Raw genomic sequence first — 25,672 nt, forward strand, 5'->3', positions numbered from 1 at the left:
ATATTTCTATCACCCCCCAGTGGTGGACGTTAGACATTGAACATTCACTGCATCGCGTTACCCTGGCCTATGACAGAACCGGACAAAACAGGGAGTTGGAGGACAAATACCAGCCATTAATTGGGACCGAATGTCAAGGTTACAGCCACAGTCACGGGAAAAGAAGGTACAGCCAATTTTGTTACAATACCACCACATTTATGGCCACAGTCACCTTCGGTAAACCCTCATATTACGCGTCAGGTCCACGACAAGTACCATGCCAGGGATCTGGGGCCTATGGTAAGGAGGGCAGTGGATCATTCGGATCCAACAGAGTACGCACTTCAAGTCACGCCGGACGGCACTGCCATAAAATATTTTGAGGTCCCTGAAACGATTAACACTCGACTGCAGCATCACTGGGGACATGATGTGTTGGAATATGTCAATCCACAGGTCTGGGCGGACTACCCATCACAAGTGGGAAAGACAAATGTTACACCTATTAAGGTAACGATTAAGGATCATGTAAAGCTGCCTTCCATTCGGCAATACCCCCTGAAATCCCAAGCCGCCCGTCTATAGACAAATTAATTCAAGAGCTGTTGCAACAGGGTATTTTGGTCCCTTGCCAATCAGAATGTAACACCCCCATACTTGCTGTGCCTAAACCAGCCAAACCAGACCAGTACCGATTAGTACAGGATTTACGTTCAATCAATGCCATCGCACAGCCGTTACATGCTCTCGTCCCTAACCCTGCCCACATACTGCCTCAAATTCCAGCTCAAGCCCGTGTCTTCGCCATAATTGACCTTCAGCACGCCTTCTTTGCCCTCCCACTTGCAACTGAAAGCCAATATTTGTTTGCCTTCACTTACAATGGACAGCAGTATACCTGGACCCGACTGCCACAGGGGTTCGTCAACTCACCTACACTCTTCTCCAGATGTCTGCAGACCCAACTCCAGGCCTTGACATTGGAGCATGGTTCCACTCTAGTGCAGTATGTAGATGACATATTGGTGGCAAGTCCTGACGAGCCCAGTAATAGGGATGATGTGATCCAATTATTAAACCACCTATCCTCGTTGGGTTATGTTGTCTCACAATCAAAGGTCTTGGTGGTTCAGAGAAAGGTTAAGTTCTTAGGAGTTTTACTTACAGCCACAGAAAGACGTCTCGAACCCAGTAGGATTGAACCAATATGCCAATTCCCCACCCCTACAATAGCCAAGGAGGTCCGTCATTGGCTGGGTATGGTGAATTATTGTCGGCAGTGGATACCAAACATCGCTGTCTATACAAAGCTGCTGACGCCTTACACTAGTGAAGGGGGGAACTTTACTCTCACCACCGAGGCACTCGAGGCCTTCCGTTGCCTGAAGCAGGCCTTGTTACAAGCACCGGCCCTCGGGAGGCCCTTGTACGACCGACCATTCCAGATATACTGTACTGTTCTGGAAGGATGTTCAACAGCGGTACTCACCCAGCAACATGGGGACAAGCACTGGCCCATAGCATATTACTCTTCCAAACTCGACCCAGTGGCGTTGGGCCACCCTGTTTGCACCCAGATCTTGGCAGCGATATACAATAGTTTGCAAGCTGCTGCCAATATCACTCTCCAACAGGATATTACGGTGTATAGCTCCCACTCGGTAATCGCACTATTGGGGCAACTTCAAACTCAACATCTTACCGCAGCTCGTCAGAATAGGTATGAGATATACCTTTTGAACAATCCACGTCTGACATTTAAATACTGTACCACTATCAATCCAGCCTGTTTTCTTAGCGGTCCCCCTGTCCATGAGGACGCACCTGGTCACGACTGTTTAGCCTTGATTCAGGAAACTACAACAATAAGGGACGATCTGAGTGATATTCCGTTAGAACAACCTGACATGATTATGTATGTTGATGGCAGTGCATTAGTAAGCCCCACTGGCCGGAGACTGTCCGGTTATGCAATCGTAGAACAGGATGGTCTGATTCTAGAAGCAGCAGCTTTCCAGACCCCTTATTCAGCTCAACAAGCCAAACTTTTTGCCCTCACCCGTGCATGTATACTTGGGGTAGATCGTCGGGTAAATATTTACACTGACTCCCGATACGCTTTCAGGGTAGTTCATGACTTCGGACAACTCTGGAAGAATAGGGCATTCCTTACCTTGGCAGGCACGGAAATATCCCACCAGGGTTTAGTTAATGACCTACTGCAGGCCCTTCTTATGCCCGCGCAGATTTCCGTTATTAAATACGCTGCCCACACAAACGGTAAGACCCCAGTTGACGTTGGTAATGAACGAGCAGATTGTGCAGCGCGGACAGCCGCGCAAATTCAGCAAGTGATGGTGCCTAAAATGTTAAGTCAGACTAAACGATCTACTATAAATATGTCTGCTTCTGACAAGTCAATGCCAACCATCCAAGACGTCATAAGGTTACAGGAGGACGCTCCTGAGAGTGATAAACAAATGTGGAAACGGTTAGGTTGTACATATGATTCTGTTTCCTCTTTGTGGACCACGCCAGCACATCAGACTTGTATGTCTGATGTACTGGCTTTATGGGTCATCGAATGTGTACACTTTGCAACTCATTGTGGGGCTCGGGGGACTAGTGATTTGTTGCTGGACACTTGGTGGCACCCTAAAATGCAGGGGTTGGCCTAGAGTATCAGTAATCGGTGTTTGATTTGTCAGCAATATAACACCGGAAAAGGTATCCCTTGTGGGATGGGGCAAACCCCGTTGCCCAGTGGTCCCTTTGAGACGCTCCTAATGGATTACATTGAGTTGGAAAGGTGTCAATGTTATAAATATGTTTTGGTCATTGTGGATGTGTTCAGCAGATGGGTCGAGGCGTATCCGACTATCGATAATAAAGCTGCTACTGTGGTTAAAGTTTTGATGCGGGAAATCATTCCTCGGTACGGTATACCAGCTCAGTTAAGTTCTAATAATGGGCCTCATTTTATTGGACAAATTAACGAGGAGTTTTGCTCCCAGTTGGGCATACGCCAGCAGTTACACTGTGCTTACAGACCGCAGGCGGCCGGGTTGGTTGAGAGACACAATCAGACCCTCAAAACTAAATTGGCTAAATTAAGAGCAGACACGGGACTGACATGGCTTAAGTTGCTCCCCGTTGCCCTCTTCCAGCTGCGGGTTACACCTGCGGTACCGGCCCGGCTCCCTCCTGCCGAGATTCTTTATGGCAGGCCTCTTAGAACTCCCAGGGGCCTGCATGCTTCCAGACTGGTTCAGTTTCACCATATGACTGAAGAGATGACCACCTATGTTCTAGCCCTCACGCAGCTGCTCAAGGAGCTCCATGGCCAGGTCCGCGTCGCTCACCAGCCATCGCACCCAGTACCTAGCTCACTTTCAGTCCAGCCCGGCAGTTATGTCATGATCAAAAATTGGACTAGGAAGGGGTCGGAGCCGCGATGGGACGGGCCCTTCCAATTGGGGCAGCACGGTAGCATGGTGGTTAGCACAATTGCTTCACAGCTCCAGGGTCCCAGGTTCGATTCCCCGCTGGGTCACTGTCTGTGCGGAGTTTGCACGTTCTCCCCGTGTCTGCGTGGGTTTCCTCCGGGTGCTCCGGTTTCCTCCCACAGTCCAAAGATGTGCAGGTTAGGTGGATTGGCTATGCTAAATTGCCCTTAGTGTCCAAAATTGCCCTTAGTGCTGGGTGGGGTTTCTGGGTTATGGGGATGGGGTGGAGGTGTGGACTTGGGTAGGGTGCTCTTTCCAAGAGCCGGTGCAGACTCGATGGGCCGAATGGCCTCCTTCTGCACTGTAAATTCTATGTATGTATCTAATTCTCCTTACCACCCCCACAGCAGTTAAAGTGGAGGGGCGAAGTGCTTGGGTCCACCTCCATCACTGTAAATTGGGTCCATCTCCACTACTGTATAAGGTCGGTTACTAACCTGCCTCCCTTCTCCAGTGCCATTTTACAGGTGTGGAATATGATGGGGTGTCTACGCACCGCCTGTGTGATCTACGGCCTCACCTCGCTTGGAGTGTTATTGGCGACGGACATGGAAAAGGGGAATATTATCTACATTTGTAACCCCAACCAATCTACAAGGACATTTCATTTATGCAAAGGTGATGTTCTTCGCTGCCCCCATATACGAGGACATGGTATCGACTCATGGAAGGTCGTCAAAGTTAAGGAGAATGCAGGACTCATGAAGCAATTCCACCGGTCCCGGCGATGGGAAGGGAACATTATATGGACATTGCCTTGTTTTTGGAGTACATGTAAATTTGATTTTGGATGTGTTAAGATTGGTGCGATAAAGGTAACATCAGGCCGTCAGGAGAGCGTAGGAAGAGCCTGTGAGAGAGAGAGGGGGACTAGAGAGAGGACGGGGCGTGTGAGAAGGGAAGTACAGCTAGAACGTAGGTTATCAGGAGATACACTTAATTTAGTTAAAGGCCAAACTGAGGAAAACCCGGGTAGTATGAATCTCTTCTACCAGATTTACCACCGCTTGTATGGCCACGGACGGGTTGTCTGCTACCCGCACCCCGCAGCGGTGTCTAGGTTATTTTCTGTTTCACCGCTTTGGGGCACTCTCCAAACGGTGGTTCATTGTCAGCGTTCCGAGCCACCGCCCGAGCAAGTCACTCTTCCTTACGATCCGGGTTCAGCACCACCGGCTATTTGCCTTCCCCTTCCTCGGGATAATTCCCACTCACAGTATGATAGGCTGCAATGGTGGAGGGCATAAGTACCGAGCCACTTCACTCCCAATAGGGATTCCCGGTCGTACGAGAATTGTTTCAGCAGTGAAGGATACGGCTGTTTGCTGGTAGAGGTGGAAACGAATATAACATGTCTGTTCCCCACCTGTACGGACAGGAGGTGCCATATCACCCAGGCGTCTGGCCAATGCGTTTGTTACAACACCACTTGCGTTCCATTGAACGCCAGCCTCCAGCTCCTTTGTGGCTGGGCGAATATCTCTCATATCACTGTTGGGACTAGGGCTTTCCGCATTGCTAGGCGGCCCGAATGGGCGTTTCGAAGTTGGATAAACTGGGCTACTGGGGGATCCTTACGCAACCGATATACTGATTGTGATGCTAGCCTGCACACGGAGCAAGGATACTACTTTTTATTTAATGGCACAGCGACCAATGTTTTGTCACCCCCATTTCCCTGCCAAATTGCTATTGGGACTCTAGTCCCTACCACAGTCCCCTGCCCTTCGGCGTGGATGCTGCATAATCAGTTAGCACGCCGGGCAGTCTCAGCTGAATTTTGCGAGAACTGGAAAAAACCTCAGGTTCTCGCACCCAACCAGGGCCACTCAGCCGGGTGGGGGATTCTGAGGGTATTGACACTGGGAGGTGTGGGGGGTTCCTTGGCTGTCAGCGATAGGAATTATTTTATTTGTGGCCTTACCATCTTGGGAAATGAAACCTTGGGAGCCCTCTGGGCAATAACCAAGGAATTGTCTCAGCTGCGGTTGTTTGCAATGCAGAACTGGTATGCTCTTGACTATCTTCTGGCCCGTGAGGGTGGGGTATGCGCCATAGTACAGGGCAAGTGTATCATGGGAGTTCAGGACTTGACCGCTAACATCACTAAATTTATGGATCACATACGGGATCACCTGGACGGAATGCAGGATCCTGGCTCTTGGGGTAACTGGGGATTTGGAGGTTGGAAGGACTGGTTGATAAATATGGCCATGTATTTAGTGGTGGCTATCGGCTGCATCTTTGTGGGCCTGGCCATCCTTAAATGTGTGATGGGTAGAATGCGGGGTGCACTGGAACAGATCAACGCCCCTAAAATCTTGGCTGTCAAAATCCATGAGGGTGCAGCAGATGAGGGGGGGGCTACGCCAGGAATTGGAAATGCAGCGACGCATCCTTTTAGATGAGGGACCGTAGCTATGGATTGGATAGTTCGGTTATCATGGAATGATAAAAGGAGGGAATGACGAATGTGATATAAAATAGTTACTTTAGAGATATTAGTTACTGTAATGTAAAGATAGGCCAGTCTCATCCTGGTGAGTTCACAGACAAAGGATTTCAGACCGCATGGGCAAAGCAAAGGAAGAGGTGTGTCCAGCTACGGAGGGGAAAGGATGCTGGGTAATAGGGGCCAGAGGAGGGGATTGGAAGTGAGCCAATTAGAGTGTATGGCTAGGTCAGGAGGGGTATAGGATGACCTATGGGAATCGTGTATGTGAAACTTGATGCCATTTGTGTTAATAGTAGAGATCTCTTTGTCCTACAGACTCACTTGATTCCAGAGGTGTACGAAGCAAGATGTGCTTTGTACTTGCTGTGAATTGAGAAAGACTTGCAAGTCAAATAAAATAACTAATGCTGTACCTGCAAATCCATCTCGACTTTTATTGAGGCCAGACTGACGGGTAAAGAAATTTGGAATTTTTCATGGGGGGGGGGAGGAGTATGAGGGGGTGCAGGTGTAGGGTGATGCACCTTCTGGCAATCAACCAAGCAGACAAGGGATTATGTCTGGTGAGGTGCTGAGGTTGACCATGGTTGGAGTGGTGCAGGGGTAGCTTCACTGCACAGCATTCTTCTCAAGGCTAGACTGCATTTGGGTGCTGCATAACATGATTTTAACTTAAAATCCACAATAATCTACCGTGGGATTAATGATCCATATAAAACAAAGAACCGTGACGTAAATTCAAAACAAGAAATGCTAAAAGTATACAGTAGGGGTTGTCAGCATCTTAAAAATAGGGTTATCATTTTTGGATGGGATCGTTCATCAGAACTCAGTGTCTGGAGAATCATTGTGCCCAAATGGTTAGCTTGCTCTTTGCTTTTCAAGTGTTGCATTTTAAACATTTTCTCCTTTTCATTCAGATTGCTAGCATTTCTATCAAATCGCAATGTAAATTCAGAATAGCCAATCTATCCAATGAAATTGAGTGGAATACAGAGGCCAGCAACATGTAAATCTACAGGACCAGACAGAAAGTAACACTTTCTGACGTCAGTTTAATTAGAAGAAATTGCCAAAGCTGCCGGACTCTTTTTATGAATAGATCATAGCTTCACATGTCGAAAGGACAGCCAACTAAATATAGTCAGCCTACTATAAAAGTTCATCTAAGGCCAGCAATAAACTTTTTCCACATTACTCCACAGTTTTATGAGCTTTTTAACTTGTATTGAGCTGCAGGAGAAGTCCTGAAGGAGTTTGAAAGGAACTGTACTCTCTGTGATTGAAATGGATGTACTGTTCTCATTACAAAATTGAAGCACCTCAGAGTGCATCTTGACCTCTGGAGAAAATGTGAATATCATTGTACTTTCTTGTTATGACAATTTTTATTTTTTTTTAAATATTTTTATTCTCATCCTTTTTCACATTTCTCCCTAATTTACACCCAACAATAAACAATAATCAGTAACGAATGCAATGTCAATCCCCATATCAATAACAACAATCGCATCCTCCCACCAAACCCCCAAACATTAGCCCGCATGTTAACATAAACAAATGACAAAAAGGAATCAGGAATCACCCATTAACACATACAGTCCCTCTCCCCACAACTCTCCCAGCCCCCACACCCCTAATGTTCGATGTAATCCAATTCTCGAAAGTGCATAATAAATTACGCCCATGAGTTGTAGAACCCCTCCATCCTTCTCCTTAGTTCACATTTGACCTTCTCAAGAGTCAAAAATTCCAGCAGGCCCCCTCGTCACACCAGGGCACAAGGTGGAGAGGTTGATCTCCACCCTAACCGGATCTGCCTTTGGGCGATCAATGAGGCGAAGGCTACAACATCTGCCTCCGCACCCGTTTCCAACCCCGGCTGGTCCGACACCCCGAATATGGCCTCCCGAGGGCCCGGGTCCAGTTTCACGTGCACCACTTTAGAGATTACCTTAAACACTTCCAGTAGTCCTCCAGCTTTGGACAGGACAAAAACAAATGAATGTGGTTTGCGGCCACCCACAACGTTCACATACATCTACTGCTCCCTCAAAGAGCCGGCTCATCCTCACCCTTGTAGGGTGTGCTCTACATATACCACCTTCAGCTGTATCAGCCCCAACCTCGCACATGAGGTGGAGGCGTTCACCCTCCTGAGCACCTCACACCAGTGCCCCTCCTCCATACCCTCTCCCAACTCTTCCTCCCACTTTGCCTTGATCCCTTTCAGCGGTGCCTTCTCCTCTTCCAAAATAGCCCCGTAAACCGCCGATACTAACCCTTCTCCAGTCCCCCTGTCGTCAGCACCTCCTCCAGCAACTGGGAAGCTCTGTATCTCCTATCTGGCAAAGTCTCAAACCTGCATGTAACTAAATATTTCTCCCTGCTCCAGGCCATACTTCGCTCCCAGCTCCTTCAATCCTGCAAACTGACCCCCAAGAAACAAATTTTTTAATGTCCTAATTCCTTTCTCCTCCCATCACCAAAAATTTCCATCCCACTTCCCTGGCTCAAATCTATGGTTCCCCCGAACTATTACGAAACTTGACGTGTTTTTGTAATGACTTTTTCAGAGATCTTATGGACAAAGTACATTTTCCGAAAAAAAATCCTGACGTAATTTATATACTATAGTTCCCTGAAATCGAGATCCAAACAACAGATCCTGGGTGGTCCTGGAGGAAAATGTAACTGGTCTGATTAGTAAGTTTGCAGACGACACAAAGGTTGGTGGAATTGCGGATAGCGATGAGGACTGTCGGAGGATACAGCAGGATTTAGATTGTTTGGAGACTTGGGCGGAGAGATGGCAGATGGAGTTTAATCCGGACAAATGTGAGGTAATGCATTTTGGAAGGTCAATGCAGGTAGGGAATATACAGTGAATGGTAGAACCCTCAAGAGTATTGAAAGTCAAAGGGATCTAGGAGTACAGGTCCACAGGTCATTGAAAGGGGCAACACAGGTGGAGAAGGTAGTCAAGAAGGCATACGGCATGCTTGCCTTCATTGGCCGGGGCATTGAGTATAAGAATTGGCAAGTCATGTTGCAGCTGTAGTTAGGCCACACTTGGAGTATAGTGTTCAATTCTGGTCGCCACACTACCAGAAGGATGTGGAGGCTTTAGAGAGGGCGCAGAAGAGATTTACCAGAATGTTGCCTGGTATGGAGGGCATTAGCTATGAGGAGCGGTTGAATAAACTCGGTTTGTTCTCACTGGAACGAAGGAGGTTGAGGGGAGACCTGATAGAGGTATACAAAATTATGAGGGGCATAGACAGAGTGGATAGTCAGAGGCTTTTCCCCAGGGTAGAGGGGTCAATTACTAGGGGGCATAGGTTTAAGGTGAGAGGGGCAAGGTTTAGAGTAGATGTACGAGGCAAGTTTTTTTACGCAGAGGGTAGTGGGTGCCTGGAACTCGCTACCGGAGGAGGTGGTGGAAGCAGGGACGGTAGTGACATTTAAGGGGCATCTTGACAGATACATGAATAGGATGGGAAGAGAAGGATACGGACCCAGGAAGTGTAGAAGATTGTAGTTTAGTCGGGCAGCATGGTCGGCACGGGCTTGGAGGGCCGAAGGGCCTGTTCCGGTGCTGTACATTTCTTTGTTCTTTGTTTGTTGGTATTCTCCGTTTCTGAGACTAAGGGCGGGATTCTCCAATTACCGATGCCAAAATCGCGTTCGGCGATTGGCCAGAGAATCCATTTTTATTCCAAAATTGGCGTAATCGCTAAGCAAGCCTCATGCCATTGGGACAGCCTCAGGATATCACCTGAAGCCCTCCCCCGATGCTCCGCCCCCCGATGGGCCGACTTCCCGACAACGTCGGTTGCGTGTGCTCACAGTTTTCGGGGACCTCGCATGGCGGCTGCGGACTGTGTCCAGCGCCGCCGCGGACCCGGCCATTCTCCATTCATATTTGTAGGTATATGGTGTGGTTGCTAGCCACCCACCGTGCGGAGCATCGGTACGGGGACGTTGCCGGCGTTTTGGTCATAAGACCAGTCACAGGCTCCGGACATAGTCTCAAAATCGGAGACTAAGTGTTGACACCAACAGAGAATCATTGGACTTTTACGACAGAAAAGCAGGTGCTGCACCCGGACTGATTCCACTACCGTTGAGGGGCTAACACTGGTGTCATGGGAATACACTCGATTCCACTGAAAAACGATGAGGGATATGCCGGGTCCGTGATCGTCACTCAGGAGGCTGACAATCTGCAGCCGCACATACACATTACATTTCCTACACACACTCATCTGAACCAAAAAGATGGCACTGGTTGTGCTGCGGCACGCCCATACAGCTGAGGGGTCGGTTAGGGCCAGAGAGCCTCACAGTAGGCCGTTAGCGGTGTGCGCAGCTGCATGGCTGCCTTGCCGGCTGCGGCAATGTTGCTCCACCTCCTGGCCACCCCTCACTACTCTCCCCAGCCCTGGCAGAGGACCGCGGTCAGCGGCACAACTGACAGCAAACTATGGTGATGTTTGGATAGTTTCCATACCCGCTCTCTCTCCCTCAGCAGCCGCCACGCCGGTATCACGATTTTTAAAAGCACAAGTGAATCATGGCATTGGAAACTCGGCCCATCAGAGGCAGAACATCGCAGAGGCCCTGGAGAATATCAGGTCGGGCCCACTAATGATATGCAAGCAGTGCCTACTGTACATGCGGAGTGAAACGTATTGACGCCGTTTTTGAGGTGCTGGACAATTGCGATTTGGCGTCAAATTGGCGTCTGCCGTAATTTCGGTGTCAGAAAAGATTCACCGCCAAATCGCCTTTCCCGATTTCGGAGTGGCTAACGGAGAATCCCACCCCATGAATTTATAAAGATTTGGTTTTTTTAACGGCGGGATGGGCTTCTTTCCACAGATGCTGCCAGGCCTGCTGGGTTATCCACCATTTTCTGTTGTTTCGGATTTCCAGCATCCACAGCTTTTTCATATGTATATATATTGGTGTAAGTTGTGGTAGTAAAGTCGCCACAGTCCCAGACGACCACAGGCTGCTTTTCCCTTTGAGGGGGAGGGCTGAGTGGTGTTGATTTAACCTGAGGATCACCACAACTCAGGCGAGCGGCAAGGTCGAGAAGGAGGCCCTTCGTGAAGTTTAAATCGTGGTAATTGCACATTAATATACTTTGAAATGCAACGTTATCATTCCATCTGCGGAGGATTTTTTGTGGAATCTGGGGTCCCGGGTTGAGCCCGGACAGGATGTGTGTGTATGTGTCTGACCCTAATTTGTGTCTTACCTGTGAGAGTGAGATGCAGTACTGCGCTTCTCCTCTTGGCGGTACTCTTGCATGGTGGAGGACAGCATGGTGTCACGGTAACCGCGGTCATAGTGCCGGTGATGTTTCTGGTAGAAAGGTAAAGACACCGACGACATGCTTCGGCACGTAAAATCCAAATCGTTCCCAGTCTGCTGAACCAATTCCCCAAAGCTGTTGATAGATAAATGGAGAAACATTCAGGGACGGAAAACAATAATTCGCTGGATTAATCTCAAAAGCTGATTTTTTTTTTTTAAAAACAACACCAATCAGGAATGGAGGGCTAGCTTCCAAAATGTAAGGGAGTGAGCATTCTCTGTGTAAGGGACTGAGCATTCTCTGTGTAAGGGAGTGAGCATTCTCTGTGTAAGGCACTGAGCATTCTCTGTGTAAGGGACTGAGCATTCACTGTGTAAGGGAGTGAGCATTCTCTGTGTACGGGACTGGGCAATCTCTGTGTAAGCGATTGGGCATTCTCTGTGTAAGGGACTGGGTAGTCTCTGTGTAAGGGACTGGGCATTCTCTGTGTAAGGGACTGGGCATTCTCTGTGTAAGGGACTGGGCAATCTCTGTGTAAGGGACTGGGCATTCTGTGTAAGGGACTGGGCATTCTCTGTGTAAGGGACTGGGCATTCTCGGTTTAAGGGACTGGGCATTCTCGGTGTAAGGGACTGGGCATTCTCGGTGTAAGGGACTGGGCATTCACTGTGTAAGAGACTGAGCATTCTCTTTGTAAGGGACTGAGCATTCTCTGTGTAAGGGACTGGGTATTCTCTGTGCAAGGAACTGGGCATTATCTGTGTAAGGGACTGGGCATTCTCTGTGTAAGGGACTGGGCATTCTCTGTGTAAGCGATTGAGCATTATCTGTATAAGGGACTGAGCATTCTCTGTGTAAGGGACTGGGTATTCTCTGTGTGAGGGACTGGGCATTCTCTTTGTAAGGGACTGAGCATTCTCTGTGGAAGGGACTGAGCATTCTCTGTGTAAGGGACTGGGCATTCTCTGTGTAACGGACTGGGCATTCTCTGTGTAAGGGACTGGGCATTCTCTGTGTAAGGGACTGGGCATTCTCTGTGTAAGGGACTGGGCATTCTCTGTGTAAGGGACTGAGCATTCTCTGTGTAAGGGATTGAGCATTCTCTGTGTAAGGGATTGAGCATTCTCTGTGTAAGGGACTGGGCATTCTCTGTGTAAGGGACTGAGCATTCTCTGTGTAAGGGACTGGGCCTTCTCTGTGTAAGGGACTGGGCATTCTCTGTGTAAGGGACTGGGCATTCTCTGTGTAAGGGATTGGGCATTCTCTGTGTAAGGGATTGGGCATTCTCTGTGTAAGGGACTGGGCATTCTCTGTGTAAGGGACTGGGCATTCTCTGTGTAAGGGACTGGGCATTCTCTGTGTAAGGGACTGGGCATTCTCTGTGTAAGAGACTGGGCATTCTCTGTGTAAGGGACTGGGCATTCGCTGTGTAATGGATAGAGCATGCTCTGTGTAAGGGCCTGGGCATTCTCTATGTAAGGGCCTGGGCATTCTCTGTGTAAGGGCCTGGGCATTCTCTGTGTAAGGGACTGGGCATTCTCTGTGTAAGGGACTGGGCATTCTCTGTGTAAGGGACTGGGCATTCTCTGTGTAAGGGACTGGGCATTCTCTGTGTAAGGGACTGGGCATTCTCTGTGTAAGGGACTGGGCATTCTCTGTGTAAGGGACTGGGCATTCTCTGTGTAAGGGACTGGGCATTCTCTGTGTAAGGGACTGGGCATTCTCTGGTAAGCGATTGAGCATGCTCTGTGTAAGGGACTGAGCATTCTCTGTGTAAGGGACTGAGCATTCTCTGTGTAAGGGACTGAGCATTCTCTGTGTAAGGGACTGAGCATTCTCTGTGTAAGGGACTGGGCATTCTCTGTGTAAGGGACTGAGCATTCTCTGTGTAAGGGACAGAGCATTCTCTGTGTAAGGGACAGAGCATTCTCTGTGCAAGGGACTGGGCATTCTCTGTGCAAGGGACTGGGTATTCTCTGTGGAAGGGACTGGGCATTCTCGGTGTACGGAACTGAGCATTCTCTGTGTAAGGGACTGGGCATTCAATGTGTAAGGGACTGGGCATTCTCTGTGTAAGGGATTGAGCATTCTCTGTGTAAGGGACTGAGCATTCTCTGTGTAAGGGACTGGGCATTCTCTGTGTAAGGGACTGGGCATTCTCTGTGTAAGGGACTGGGCATTCTCTGTGTAAGGGACTGGGCATTCTCTGTGTAAGGGATGGAGCATTCTCTGTGTAAGGGACTGGGCATTCTCTGTGTAAGGGATTGAGCATTCTCTGTGTAAGGGATTGAGCATTCTCTGTGTAAGGGACTGGGCATTATCTGTGTAAGCGATTGAGCATTCTCTGTGTAAGGGACTGGGCAGTCTTTATGTAAGCGATTGAGCATTCTCTGTGTAAGGGACTGGGCATTCTCTGTGTAAGGGACTGGGTATTCTCTGTGTAAGGGACTGGGTATTCTCTGTGTAAGGGACTGGGTATTCTCTGTGTAAGGGACTGGGTATTCTCTGTGTAAGGGACTGGGCATTCTCTGTGTAAGCGACTGAGCATTCTCTGTGTAAGGGACTGGGCATTCTCTGTGTACGGAACTGAGCATTCTCTGTGTAAGGGACTGAGCATTCTCTGTGTAAGGGACTGAGCATTCTCTGTGTAAGGGATTGAGCATTCTCTGTGTAAGGGATTGAGCATTCTCTGTGTAAGGGACTGAGCAATCTCTGTGTAAGGGACTGAGCAATCTCTGTGTAAGGGACTGAGCATTCTCTGTGTAAGGGACTGGGCATTCTCTGTGTAAGGGACTGGGCATTCTCTGTGTAAGGGATTGGGCATTCTCTGTGTAAGGGACTGGGCATTCTCTGTGTAAGGGACTGGGCATTCTCGGTGTAAGGGACTGGGCATTCTCTGTGTAAGGGACTGGGCATTCTCTGTGTAACGGACCGGGCATTCTCTGTGTAATGGACCGGGCATTCTCTGTGTAATGGACCGGGTATTCTCTGTGTAAGGGACTGGGCATTGTCTGTGTAAGGGACTGAGCGTTCTCTGTGTAATGGACTGGGCATTCGCTGTGTAAGGGACTGAGCATTCTCTGTGTAAGGGACTGGGCAGTCTTTGTGTAAGCGATTGAGCATTCTCTGTGTAAGGGACTGGGCATTCTCTGTGTAAGGGACTGGGCATTCTCTGTGTACGGAACTGAGCATTCTCTTTGTAAGGGACTGAGCATTCTCTGTGTAAGGGACTGGGCATTCTCTGTGTAAGGGACTGAGCATTCTCTGTGTAAGTGACTGAGCATTCTCGGTGTAAGGGAATGGGCATTCACTGTGTAAGGGACTGAGCATTCTCTTTGTAAGGGACTGAGCATTCTCTGCGTAAGGGACTGGGTATTCTCTGCGTAAGGGACTGGGAATTCTTTGTGTAAGGGACTGGGCATTCTCTGTGTAAGGGACTGGGTATTCTCTGTGTAAGGGACTGGGTATTCTCTGTGTAAGGGACTGGGCATTCTCTGTGTAAGGGACTGGGTATTCTCTGTGTAAGGGATTGAGCATTCTGTGTGTAAGGGACTGGATATTCTCTGTGTAAGAGACTGAGCATTCTCTGTGTAAGGGACTGAGCATTCTCTGTGTAAGGGACTGGGCATTCTCTGTGTAAGGGATTCAGCATTCTCCGTGTAAGGGACTGAGCATTCTCTGTGTAAGGGACTGGGTATTCTCTGTGTAAGGGATTGGGCATTCTCTGTGTAAGGGACTGGGTATTCTCTGCGTAAGGGACTGAGCATTCTCTGTGTAAGGGACTGAGCATTCTCTGTGTAAGGGACTGAGCATTCTCTGTGTAAGGGACTGGGTATTCTCTGTGTAAGGGACTGGGCATTCTCTGTGTAAGGGACTGGGCATTCTCTGTGTACGGAACTGAGCATTCTCTGTGTAAGGGACTGGGCATTCTCTGTGTAAGGGACTGGGCATTCTCTGTGTAAGGGACTGGGCATTCTCGGTTTAAGGGACTGGGCATTCTCGGTGTAAGGGACTGGGCATTCACTGTGTAAGAGACTGAGCATTCTCTTTGTAAGGGACTGAGCATTCTCTGTGTAAGGGACTGAGCAATCTCTGTGTAAGGGACTGGGCCTTCTCTGTGTAAGGGACTGAGCATTCTCTGTGTAAGGGACTGGGCATTCTCTGTGTAAGGGACTGGGCATTCTCTGTGTAAGGGATTGGGCATTCTCTGTGTAAGGGACTGGGCATTCTCTGTGTAAGGGACTGGGCATTCTCTGTGTAAGGGACTGGGCATTCTCTGTGTAAGGGACTGGGCATTCTCTGTGTAAGGGAATGGGCATTCTCTGTGTAAGGGACTGGGCATTCTCTGTGTAAGGGACTGGGCATTCCCTGTGTAAGGGACTGGGCATTCTCTGTGTAAGGGACTGGGCATTCTCTGTGTAAGGGACTGGGCATTCTCTGTGTAAGCGACTGGGCATTCTCTGTGTAAGGGACTGGGCATTCGCTGTGTAAGGGACTGGGCATTCGCTGTGTAATGGATTGAGCATGCTCTGTGTAAGGGCCTGGGCATTCTCTGTGTAAGGGCCTGGGCATTCTCTTTGTAAGGGACTGGGCATTCTCTGTGTAAGGGACTGGGCATTCTCTGTGTAAGGGACTGGGCATTCTCTGTGTAAGGGACTGGGCATTCTCTGTGTAAGGGACTGGGCATTCTCTGTGTAAGGGACTGAGCATTTTCTGTGTAAGGGATTGGGCATTCTCTGTGTAAGGGATTGGGCATTCTCTGTGTAAGGGACTGGGCATTCTCTGTGTAAGGGACCGGGCATTCTCTGTGTAAGGGACTGGGCATTCTCTGTGTAAGGGACTGGGCATTCTCTGTGTAAGGGACTGGGCATTCTCTGTGTAAGGGACTGGGCATTCTCTGTGTAATGGACTGGGCATTCTCTGTGTAAGGGACTGGGCATTCTCTGTGTAAGGGACTGGGCATTCTCTGTGTAAGGGCCTGGGCATTCTCTGTGTAAGGGCCTGGGCATTCTCTGTGTAAGGGACTGGGCATTCTCTGTGTAAGGGACTGGGCATTCTCTGTGTAAGGGACTGGGCATTCTCTGTGTAAGGGACTGGGCATTCTCTGTGTAAGGGACTGGGCATTCTCTGTGTAAGGGCCTGGGCATTCTCTGTGTAAGGGCCTGGGCATTCTCTGTGTAAGGGACTGGGCATTCTCTGTGTAAGGGACTGGGCATTCTCTGTGTAAGGGACTGGGCATTCTCTGTGTAAGGGACTGGGCATTCTCTGTGTAAGGGACTGGGCATTCTCTGTGTAAGGGACTGGGCATTCTCTGTGTAAGCGATTGAGCATTCTCTGTGTAAGGGACTGGGCATTCTCTGTGTAAGGGACTGGGCATTCTCTGTGTAAGGGACTGGGCATTCTCTGTGTAAGGGACTGGGCATTCTCTCTGTAAGGGACTGGGCATTCTCTGTGTAAGGGGCTGGGCATTCTCTGTGTAAGTTACTGAGCATTCTCTGTGTAAGGGACTGGGCATTCTCTGTGTAAGGGACTGGGCATTCTCTGTGTAAGGGATTGAGCATTGTCTGTGTAAGGGACTGAGCATTCTCTGTGTAAGGGATTGAGCATTCTCTGTGTAAGGGACTGAGCATTCTCTGTGTAAGGGACTGGGCATTCTCTGTGTAAGGGACTGAGCATTCTCTGTGTAAGGGACTGAGCATTCTCTGTGTAAGGGACTGGGCATTCTCTGGTAAGCGATTGAGCATGCTCTGTGTAAGGGACTGAGCATTCTCTGTGTAAGGGACTGAGCATTCTCTGTGTAAGGAACTGAGCATTCTCTGTGTAAGGGACTGGGCATTCTCTGTGTAAGGGATTGAGCATTCTCTGTATAAGGGATGGAGCATTCTCTGTGTAAGGGATTGAGCATTCTCTGTGTAAGGGACTGGGCATTATCTGTGTAAGCGATTGAGCATTCTCTGTGTAAGGGACTGGGCATTCTCTGTGTAACGGACCGGGCATTCTCTGTGTAATGGACCGGGTATTCTCTGTGTAAGGGACTGGGCATTGTCTGTGTAAGGGACTGAGCATTCTCTGTGTAATGGACTGGGCATTCTCTGTGTAAGGGACTGAGCATTCTCTGTGTAAGGGACTGGGCAGTCTTTGTGTAAGCGATTGAGCATTCTCTGTGAAAGGGACTGGGCATTCTCTGTGTAAGGGACTGGGTATTCTCTGTGTAAGGGACTGGGTATTCTCTGTGTAAGGGACTGGGTATTCTCTGTGTAAGGGACTGGGCATTCTCTGTGTAAGGGACTGGGCATTCTCTGTGTACGGAACTGAGCATTCTCTTTGTAAGGGACTGAGCATTCTCTGTGTAAGGGACTGGGCATTCCCTGTGTAAGGGACTGAGCATTCTCTGTGTAAGGGACTGAGCATTCTCGGTGTAAGGGAATGGGCATTCACTGTGTAAGGGAGTGAGCATTCTCTTTGTAAGGGACTGAGCATTCTCTGCGTAAGGGACTGGGTATTCTCTGCGTAAGGGACTGGGCATTCTTTGTGTAAGGGACTGGGCATTCTCTGTGTAAGGGACTGTGTATTCTCTGTGTAAGGGACTGGGTATTCTCTGTGTAAGGGACTGGGCATTCTCTGTGTAAGGGACTGGGTATTCTCTGTGTAAGGGATTCAGCATTCTGTGTGTAAGGGACTGGATATTCTCTGTGTAAGAGACTGAGCATTCTCTGTGTAAGGGACTGAGCATTCTCTGTGTAAGGGACTGGGCATTCTCTGTGTAAGGGATTCAGCATTCTCTGTGTAAGGGACTGAGCATTCTCTGTGTAAGGGACTGGGTATTCTCTGTGTAAGGGATTGAGCATTCTCTGTGTAAGGGACTGGGTATTCTCTGTGTAAGGGATTGGGCATTCTCTCTGTAAGGGACTGGGTATTCTCTGCGTAAGGGACTGAGCATTCTCTGTGTAAGGGACTGAGCATTCTCTGTGTAAGGGACTGGGCATTCTCGGTGTAAGGGACTGGGCATTCTCGGTGTAAGGGACTGAGCATTCTCTTTGTAAGGGACTGAGCATTCTCTGTGTAAGGGACTGGGTATTCTTTGTGTAAGGAACTGGGCATTCTCTGTGTAAGGGACTGGGCATTCTCTGTGTAAGGGACTGGGCATTCTCTGTGTAAGGGACTGGGCATTCTCTGTGTAAGGGACTGGGCATTCTCTGGTAAGCGATTGAGCATTCTCTGTGTAAGGGACTGAGCATTCTCTGTGTAAGGGACTGAGCATTCTCTGTGTAAGGGACTGGGCATTCTCTGTGTAAGGGACTGGGCATTCTCTGTGTAAGGGATTGAGCATTCTCTGTGTAAGGGACTGGGCATTCTCTGTGTAAGGGGCTGAGCATTCTCTGTGTAAGGGACTGAGCATTCTCTGTGTAAGGGACTGAGCATTCTCTGTGTAAGGGACTGAGCATTCTCTGTGTAAGGGACTGGGTATTCTCTATGTAAGGGACTCGGTATTCTCGGTGTACGGAACTGAGCATTCTCTGTGTAAGGGACTGGGTATTCTCTGTGTAAGTGATTGGGCATTCTCTGTGTAAGGGACTGGGCATTCTCTGTGTAAGGGACTGGGCATTCTCTGTGTAAGGGACTGGGCATTCTCTGTGTAAGGAACTGGGCATTCTCTGTGTAAGGGACTGGGCATTCTCTGTGTAAGGGACTGGGCATTGTCTGTGTAAGGGACTGGGCATTCCCTGTGTAAGGGACTGGGCATTCTCTGTGTAAGCGATTGAGCATTCTCTGTGTAAGGGACTGGGCATTCTCTCTGTAAGGGACTGGGCATTCTCTGTGTAAGGGACTGGGCATTCTCTGTGTAAGGGACTGGGCATTCTCTGTGTAAGGGACTGGGCATTCTCTCTGTAAGGGACTGAGCATTCTCTGTGTAAGGGACTGAGCATTCTCTGTGTAAGGGACTGGGCATTCTCTGTGTAAGGGACTGGGCATTCTCTGTGTAAGGGACTGGGCATTCTCTGTGTAAGGGACTGGGCATTCTCTGTGTAAGGGACTGGGCATTCTCTGTGTAAGGGACTGGGCATTCTCTGTGTAAGGGATTGAGCATTCTCTGTGTAAGGGACTGGGCATTCTCTGTGTAAGGGATTGAGCATTCTCTGTGTAAGGGACTGGGTATTCTTTGTGTAAGGAACTGGGCATTCTCTGTGTGAGGGACTGGGCATTCTCTGTGTAAGGGACTGGGCATTCTCTGGTAAGCGATTGAGCATTCTCTGTGTAAGGGACTGAGCATTCTCTGTGTAAGGGACTGAGCATTCTCTGTGTAAGGGACTGAGCATTCTCTGTGTAAGGGACTGAGCATTCTCTGTGTAAGGGACTGAGCATTCTCTGTGTAAGGGACTGAGCATTCTCTGTGTAAGGGACTGAGCATTCTCTGTGAAAGGGACTGGGTATTCTCTGTGTATGGGACTGAGCATTCTCTGTGTAAGGGACTGGGCATTCTCTGTGTAAGGGACTGGGCATTCTCTGTGTAAGGGACTGGGCATTCTCGGTTTAAGGGACTGGGCATTCTCGGTGTAAGGGACTGGGCATTCACTGTGTAAGAGACTGAGCATTCTCTTTGTAAGGGACTGAGCATTCTCTGTGTAAGGGACTGGGTATTCTCTGTGCAAGGAACTGGGCATTCTCTGTGTAAGGGACTGGGCATTCTCTGTGTAAGGGACTGGGCATTCTCTGTGTAAGCGATTGAGCATTCTCTGTATAAGGGACTGAGCATTCTCTGTGTAAGGGACTGGGTATTCTCGGTGTGAGGGACTGGGCATTCTCTTTGTAAGGGACTGAGCATTCTCTGTGGAAGGGACTGAGCATTGTCTGTGTAAGGGACTGGGCATTCTCTGTGTAAGGGATTGAGCATTCTCTGTATAAGGGATGGAGCATTCTCTGTGTAAGGGATTGAGCATTCTCTGTGTAAGGGACTGGGCATTATCTGTGTAAGCGATTGAGCATTCTCTGTGTAAGGGACTGGGCATTCTCTGTGTAACGGACCGGGCATTCTCTGTGTAATGGACCGGGTATTCTCTGTGTAAGGGACTGGGCATTGTCTGTGTAAGGGACTGAGCATTCTCTGTGTAATGGACTGGGCATTCTCTGTGTAAGGGACTGAGCATTCTCTGTGTAAGGGACTGGGCAGTCTTTGTGTAAGCGATTGAGCATTCTCTGTGAAAGGGACTGGGCATTCTCTGTGTAAGGGACTGGGTATTCTCTGTGTAAGGGACTGGGTATTCTCTGTGTAAGGGACTGGGTATTCTCTGTGTAAGGGACTGGGCATTCTCTGTGTAAGGGACTGGGCATTCTCTGTGTACGGAACTGAGCATTCTCTTTGTAAGGGACTGAGCATTCTCTGTGTAAGGGACTGGGCATTCTCTGTGTAAGGGACTGAGCATTCTCTGTGTAAGGGACTGAGCATTCTCGGTGTAAGGGAATGGGCATTCACTGTGTAAGGGAGTGAGCATTCTCTTTGTAACGGACTGAGCATTCTCTGCGTAAGGGACTGGGTATTCTCTGCGTAAGGGACTGGGCATTCTTTGTGTAAGGGACTGGGCATTCTTTGTGTAAGGGACTGTGTATTCTCTGTGTAAGGGACTGGGTATTCTCTGTGTAAGGAACTGGGCATTCTCTGTGTAAGGGACTGGGCATTCTCTGTGTAAGGGACTGGGCATTGTCTGTGTAAGGGACTGGGCATTCCCTGTGTAAGGGACTGGGTATTCTCTGTGGAAGGGATTCAGCATTCTGTGTGTAAGGGACTGGATATTCTCTGTGTAAGAGACTGAGCATTCTCTGTGTAAGGGACTGAGCATTCTCTGTGTAAGGGACTGGGCATTCTCTGTGTAAGGGATTCAGCATTCTCTGTGTAAGGGACTGAGCATTCTCTGTGTAAGGGACTGGGTATTCTCTGTGTAAGGGATTGAGCATTCTCTGTGTAAGGGACTGGGTATTCTCTGTGTAAGGGATTGGGCATTCTCTCTGTAAGGGACTGGGTATTCTCTGCGTAAGGGACTGAGCATTCTCTGTGTAAGGGACTGAGCATTCTCTGTGTAAGGGACTGGGCATTCTCGGTGTAAGGGACTGGGCATTCTCGGTGTAAGGGACTGAGCATTCTCTTTGTAAGGGACTGAGCATTCTCTGTGTAAGGGACTGGGTATTCTTTGTGTAAGGAACTGGGCATTCTCTGTGTAAGGGACTGGGCATTCTCTGTGTAAGGGACTGGGCATTCTCTGTGTAAGGGACTGGGCATTCTCTGTGTAAGGGACTGGGCATTCTCTGGTAAGCGATTGAGCATTCTCTGTGTAAGGGACTGAGCATTCTCTGTGTAAGGGACTGAGCATTCTCTGTGTAAGGGACTGGGCATTCTCTGTGTAAGGGACTGGGCATTCTCTGTGTAAGGGACTGGGCATTCTCTGTGTAAGGGATTGAGCATTCTCTGTGTAAGGGACTGGGCATTCTCTGTGTAAGGGGCTGAGCATTCTCTGTGTAAGGGACTGAGCATTCTCTGTGTAAGGGACTGAGCATTCTCTGTGTAAGGGACTGAGCATTCTCTGTGTAAGGGACTGGGTATTCTCTATGTAAGGGACTGGGTATTCTCGGTGTACGGAACTGAGCATTCTCTGTGTAAGGGACTGGGTATTCTCTGTGTAAGTGATTGGGCATTCTCTGTGTAAGGGACTGGGCATTCTCTGTGTAAGGGACTGGGCATTCTCTGTGTAAGGGACTGGGCATTCTCTGTGTAAGGAACTGGGCATTCTCTGTGTAAGGGACTGGGCATTCTCTGTGTAAGGGACTGGGCATTCTCTGTGTAAGGGACTGGGCATTCTCTGTGTAAGGGACTGGGCATTCTCTGTGTAAGGAACTGGGCATTCTCTGTGTAAGGGACTGGGCATTCTCTGTGTAAGGGACTGGGCATTGTCTGTGTAAGGGACTGGGCATTCCCTGTGTAAGGGACTGGGCATTCTCTGTGTAAGCGATTGAGCATTCTCTGTGTAAGGGACTGGGCATTCTCTCTGTAAGGGACTGGGCATTCTCTGTGTAAGGGACTGGGCATTCTCTGTGTAAGGGACTGGGCATTCTCTCTGTAAGGGACTGAGCATTCTCTGTGTAAGGGACTGAGCATTCTCTGTGTAAGGGACTGGGCATTCTCTGTGTAAGGGACTGGGCATTCTCTGTGTAAGGGACTGGGCATTCTCTGTGTAAGGGACTGGGCATTCTCTGTGTAAGGGACTGGGCATTCTCTGTGTAAGGGACTGGGCATTCTCTGTGTAAGGGACTGGGCATTCTCTGTGTAAGGGACTGGGCATTCTCTGTGTAAGGGACTGGGTATTCTTTGTGTAAGGAACTGGGCATTCTCTGTGTAAGGGACTGGGCATTCTCTGTGTAAGGGACTGGGCATTCTCTGGTAAGCGATTGAGCATTCTCTGTGTAAGGGACTGAGCATTCTCTGTGTAAGGGACTGAGCATTCTCTGTGTAAGGGACTGAGCATTCTCTGTGTAAGGGACTGAGCATTCTCTGTGTAAGGGACTGAGCATTCTCTGTGTAAGGGACTGAGCATTCTCTGTGAAAGGGACTGGGTATTCTCTGTGTATGGGACTGAGCATTCTCTGTGTAAGGGACTGGGCATTCTCTGTGTAAGGGACTGGGCATTCTCTGTGTAAGGGACTGGGCATTCTCTGTGTAAGGGACTGGGCATTCTCGGTTTAAGGGACTGGGCATTCTCGGTGTAAGGGACTGGGCATTCACTGTGTAAGAGACTGAGCATTCTCTTTGTAAGGGACTGAGCATTCTCTGTGTAAGGGACTGGGTATTCTCTGTGCAAGGAACTGGGCATTCTCTGTGTAAGGGACTGGGCATTCTCTGTGTAAGGGACTGGGCATTCTCTGTGTAAGCGATTGAGCATTCTCTGTATAAGGGACTGAGCATTCTCTGTGTAAGGGACTGGGTATTCTCGGTGTGAGGGACTGGGCATTCTCTTTGTAAGGGACTGAGCATTCTCTGTGGAAGGGACTGAGCATTGTCTGTGTAAGGGACTGGGCAATCTCTGTGTAAGGGACTGGGCAATCTCTGTGTAAGGGACTGTGCATTCTCTGTGTAAGGGACTGGGCATTCTCTGTGTAAGGGACTGGGCATTCTCTGTGTAAGGGACTGGGCATTCTCTGTAAGGGACTGGGCATTCTCTTTGTATGGGACTGGGCATTCTCTTTGTATGGGACTGGGCATTCTCGGTGTAAGGGTCTGGGCATTCTCGGTGTAAGGGTCTGGGCATTCTCGGTGTAAGGGACTGGGCATTCTCTGTGTAAGGGACTGAGCATTCTCTGTGTAAGGGACTGAGCATTCTCTGTGTAAGGGTCTGAGCATTCTCTGTGTAAGGGACTGGGTATTCTCTGTGTAAGGGACTGGGCATTCTCTGTGTATCGAACTGAGCATTCTCTGTGTAAGGGACTGGGCATTCTCTGTGTAAGGGACTGGGCATTCTCTGTGTAAGGGATTGGGCATTCTCTGTGTAAGGGACTGGGCATTCTCTGGTAAGCGATTGAGCATTCTCTGTGTAAGGGACTGAGCATTCTCTGTGTAAGGGACTGAGCATTCTCTGTGTAAGGGACTGAGCATTCTCTGTGTAAGGGACTGGACATTCTCTGTGTAAGGGACTGGGCATTCTCTGTAAGGGACTGGGCATTCTCTTTGTATGGGACTGGGCATTCTCTTTGTATGGGACTGGGCATTCTCGGTGTAAGGGTCTGGGCATTCTCGGTGTAAGGGTCTGGGCATTCTCGGTGTAAGGGACTGAGCATTCTCGGTGTAAGGGACTGGGCATTCTCTGTGTAAGGGACTGGGCATTCTCTGTGTAAGGGACTGGGCATTCTCTCTGTAAGGGACTGGGCATTCTCTGTGTAAGGGACTGGGCATTCTCTGTGTAAGTTACTGAGCATTCTCTGTGTAAGGGACTGGGCATTCTCTGTGTAAGGGACTGGGCATTCTCTGTGTAAGGGATTGAGCATTCTCTGTGTAAGGGACTGAGCATTCTCTGTGTAAGGGACTGAGCATTCTCTGTGTAAGGGACTGAGCATTCTCTGTGTAAGGGACTGGGCATTCTCTGTGTAAGGGACTGAGCATTCTCTGTGTAAGGGACTGAGCATTCTCTGTGTAAGGGTCTGAGCATTCTCTGTGTAAGGGACTGGGTATTCTCTGTGTAAGGGACTGGGCATTCTCTGTGTATCGAACTGAGCATTCTCTGTGTAAGGGACTGGGCATTCTCTGTGTAAGGGACTGGGCATTCTCTGTGTAAGGGATTGGGCATTCTCTGTGTAAGGGACTGGGCATTCTCTGGTAAGCGATTGAGCATTCTCTGTGTAAGGGACTGAGCATTCTCTGTGTAAGGGACTGAGCATTCTCTGTGTAAGGGACTGAGCATTCTCTGTGTAAGGGACTGGACATTCTCTGTATAAGGGATTGAGCATTCTCTGTGTAAGGGACTGGGCATTCTCTGTGTAAGGGACTGGGTATTCTCTGTGTAAGGGACTGAGCATTCTCTGTGTAAGGGACTGAGCATTCTCTGTGTAAGGGACTGAGCATTCTCTGTGTAAGGGACTGAGCATTCTCTGTGTAAGGGACTGAGCATTCTCTGTGTAAGGGACTGGGCATTGTCTGTGTAAGGGACTGGGCATTGTCTGTGTAAGGGACTGGGCATTCTCTGTGTAAGGGACTGGGCATTCTCTGTGTAAGGGACTGGGCATTCTCTGTGTAAGGGACTGGGCATTCTCTGTGTAAGGGACTGGGCATTCTCTGTGTAAGGGACTGGGCATTCTCTGTGTAAGGGACTGGGCATTCTCTGTGTAAGGGACTGGGCATTCTCTGTGTAAGGGACTGGGCATTCTCTGTGTAAGGGACTGGGCATTCTCTGTGTAAGGGACTGGCCATTCTCTGTGTAAGGGACTGGCCATTCTCTGTGTAAGGGACTGGGCATTCTCTGTGTAAGGGACTGGGCATTCTCTGTGTAAGGGACTGGGCATTCTCTGTGTAAGGGACTGGGCATTCTCTGTGTAAGGGACTGGGCATTCTCTTTGTATGGGACTGGGCATTCTCTTTGTATGGGACTGGGCATTCTCTGTGTAAGGGACTGGGCATTCGCTGTGTAATGGATTGAGCATTCTCTGTGTAAGGGACTGGGCATTCTCTGTGTAAGGGATTGAACATTCTCTGTGTAAGGGATTGAACATTCTCTGTGTAAGGGACTGGGCATTCTCTGTGTAAGTGATTGAGCATTCTCTGTGTAAGGGACTGGGCATTCTCTGTGTAAGGTACTGGGCATTCTCTGTGTAAGGGACTGGGCATTCTCTGTGTAATGGACTGGGCATTCTCTGTGTAAGGGACTGGGC

The 25,672-nt window shown here is 49.2% G+C and overlaps 1 protein-coding gene across 3 annotated transcripts in view; it reads right to left on the minus strand.

Moving 5' to 3' along the window:
* Positions 1–25,672, minus strand: part of myom1b (myomesin 1b) — a 246,733-nt gene that overhangs the window by 195,648 nt on the left and 25,413 nt on the right. For all 3 annotated transcript variants that reach the window (XM_072467909.1, XM_072467907.1, XM_072467908.1), the window contains exon 2: positions 11,210–11,401. In XM_072467909.1, the coding sequence (XP_072324010.1) occupies positions 11,210–11,346 (137 nt within the window). In that variant the 5' untranslated portion in view covers positions 11,347–11,401. The remainder of the gene's footprint in view (positions 1–11,209; positions 11,402–25,672) is intronic.

The sequence above is a fragment of the Scyliorhinus torazame genome, chromosome 11 (genome assembly GCF_047496885.1).
Source record: "Scyliorhinus torazame isolate Kashiwa2021f chromosome 11, sScyTor2.1, whole genome shotgun sequence".
NCBI classification, from domain to species: Eukaryota; Metazoa; Chordata; class Chondrichthyes; order Carcharhiniformes; family Scyliorhinidae; genus Scyliorhinus; species Scyliorhinus torazame.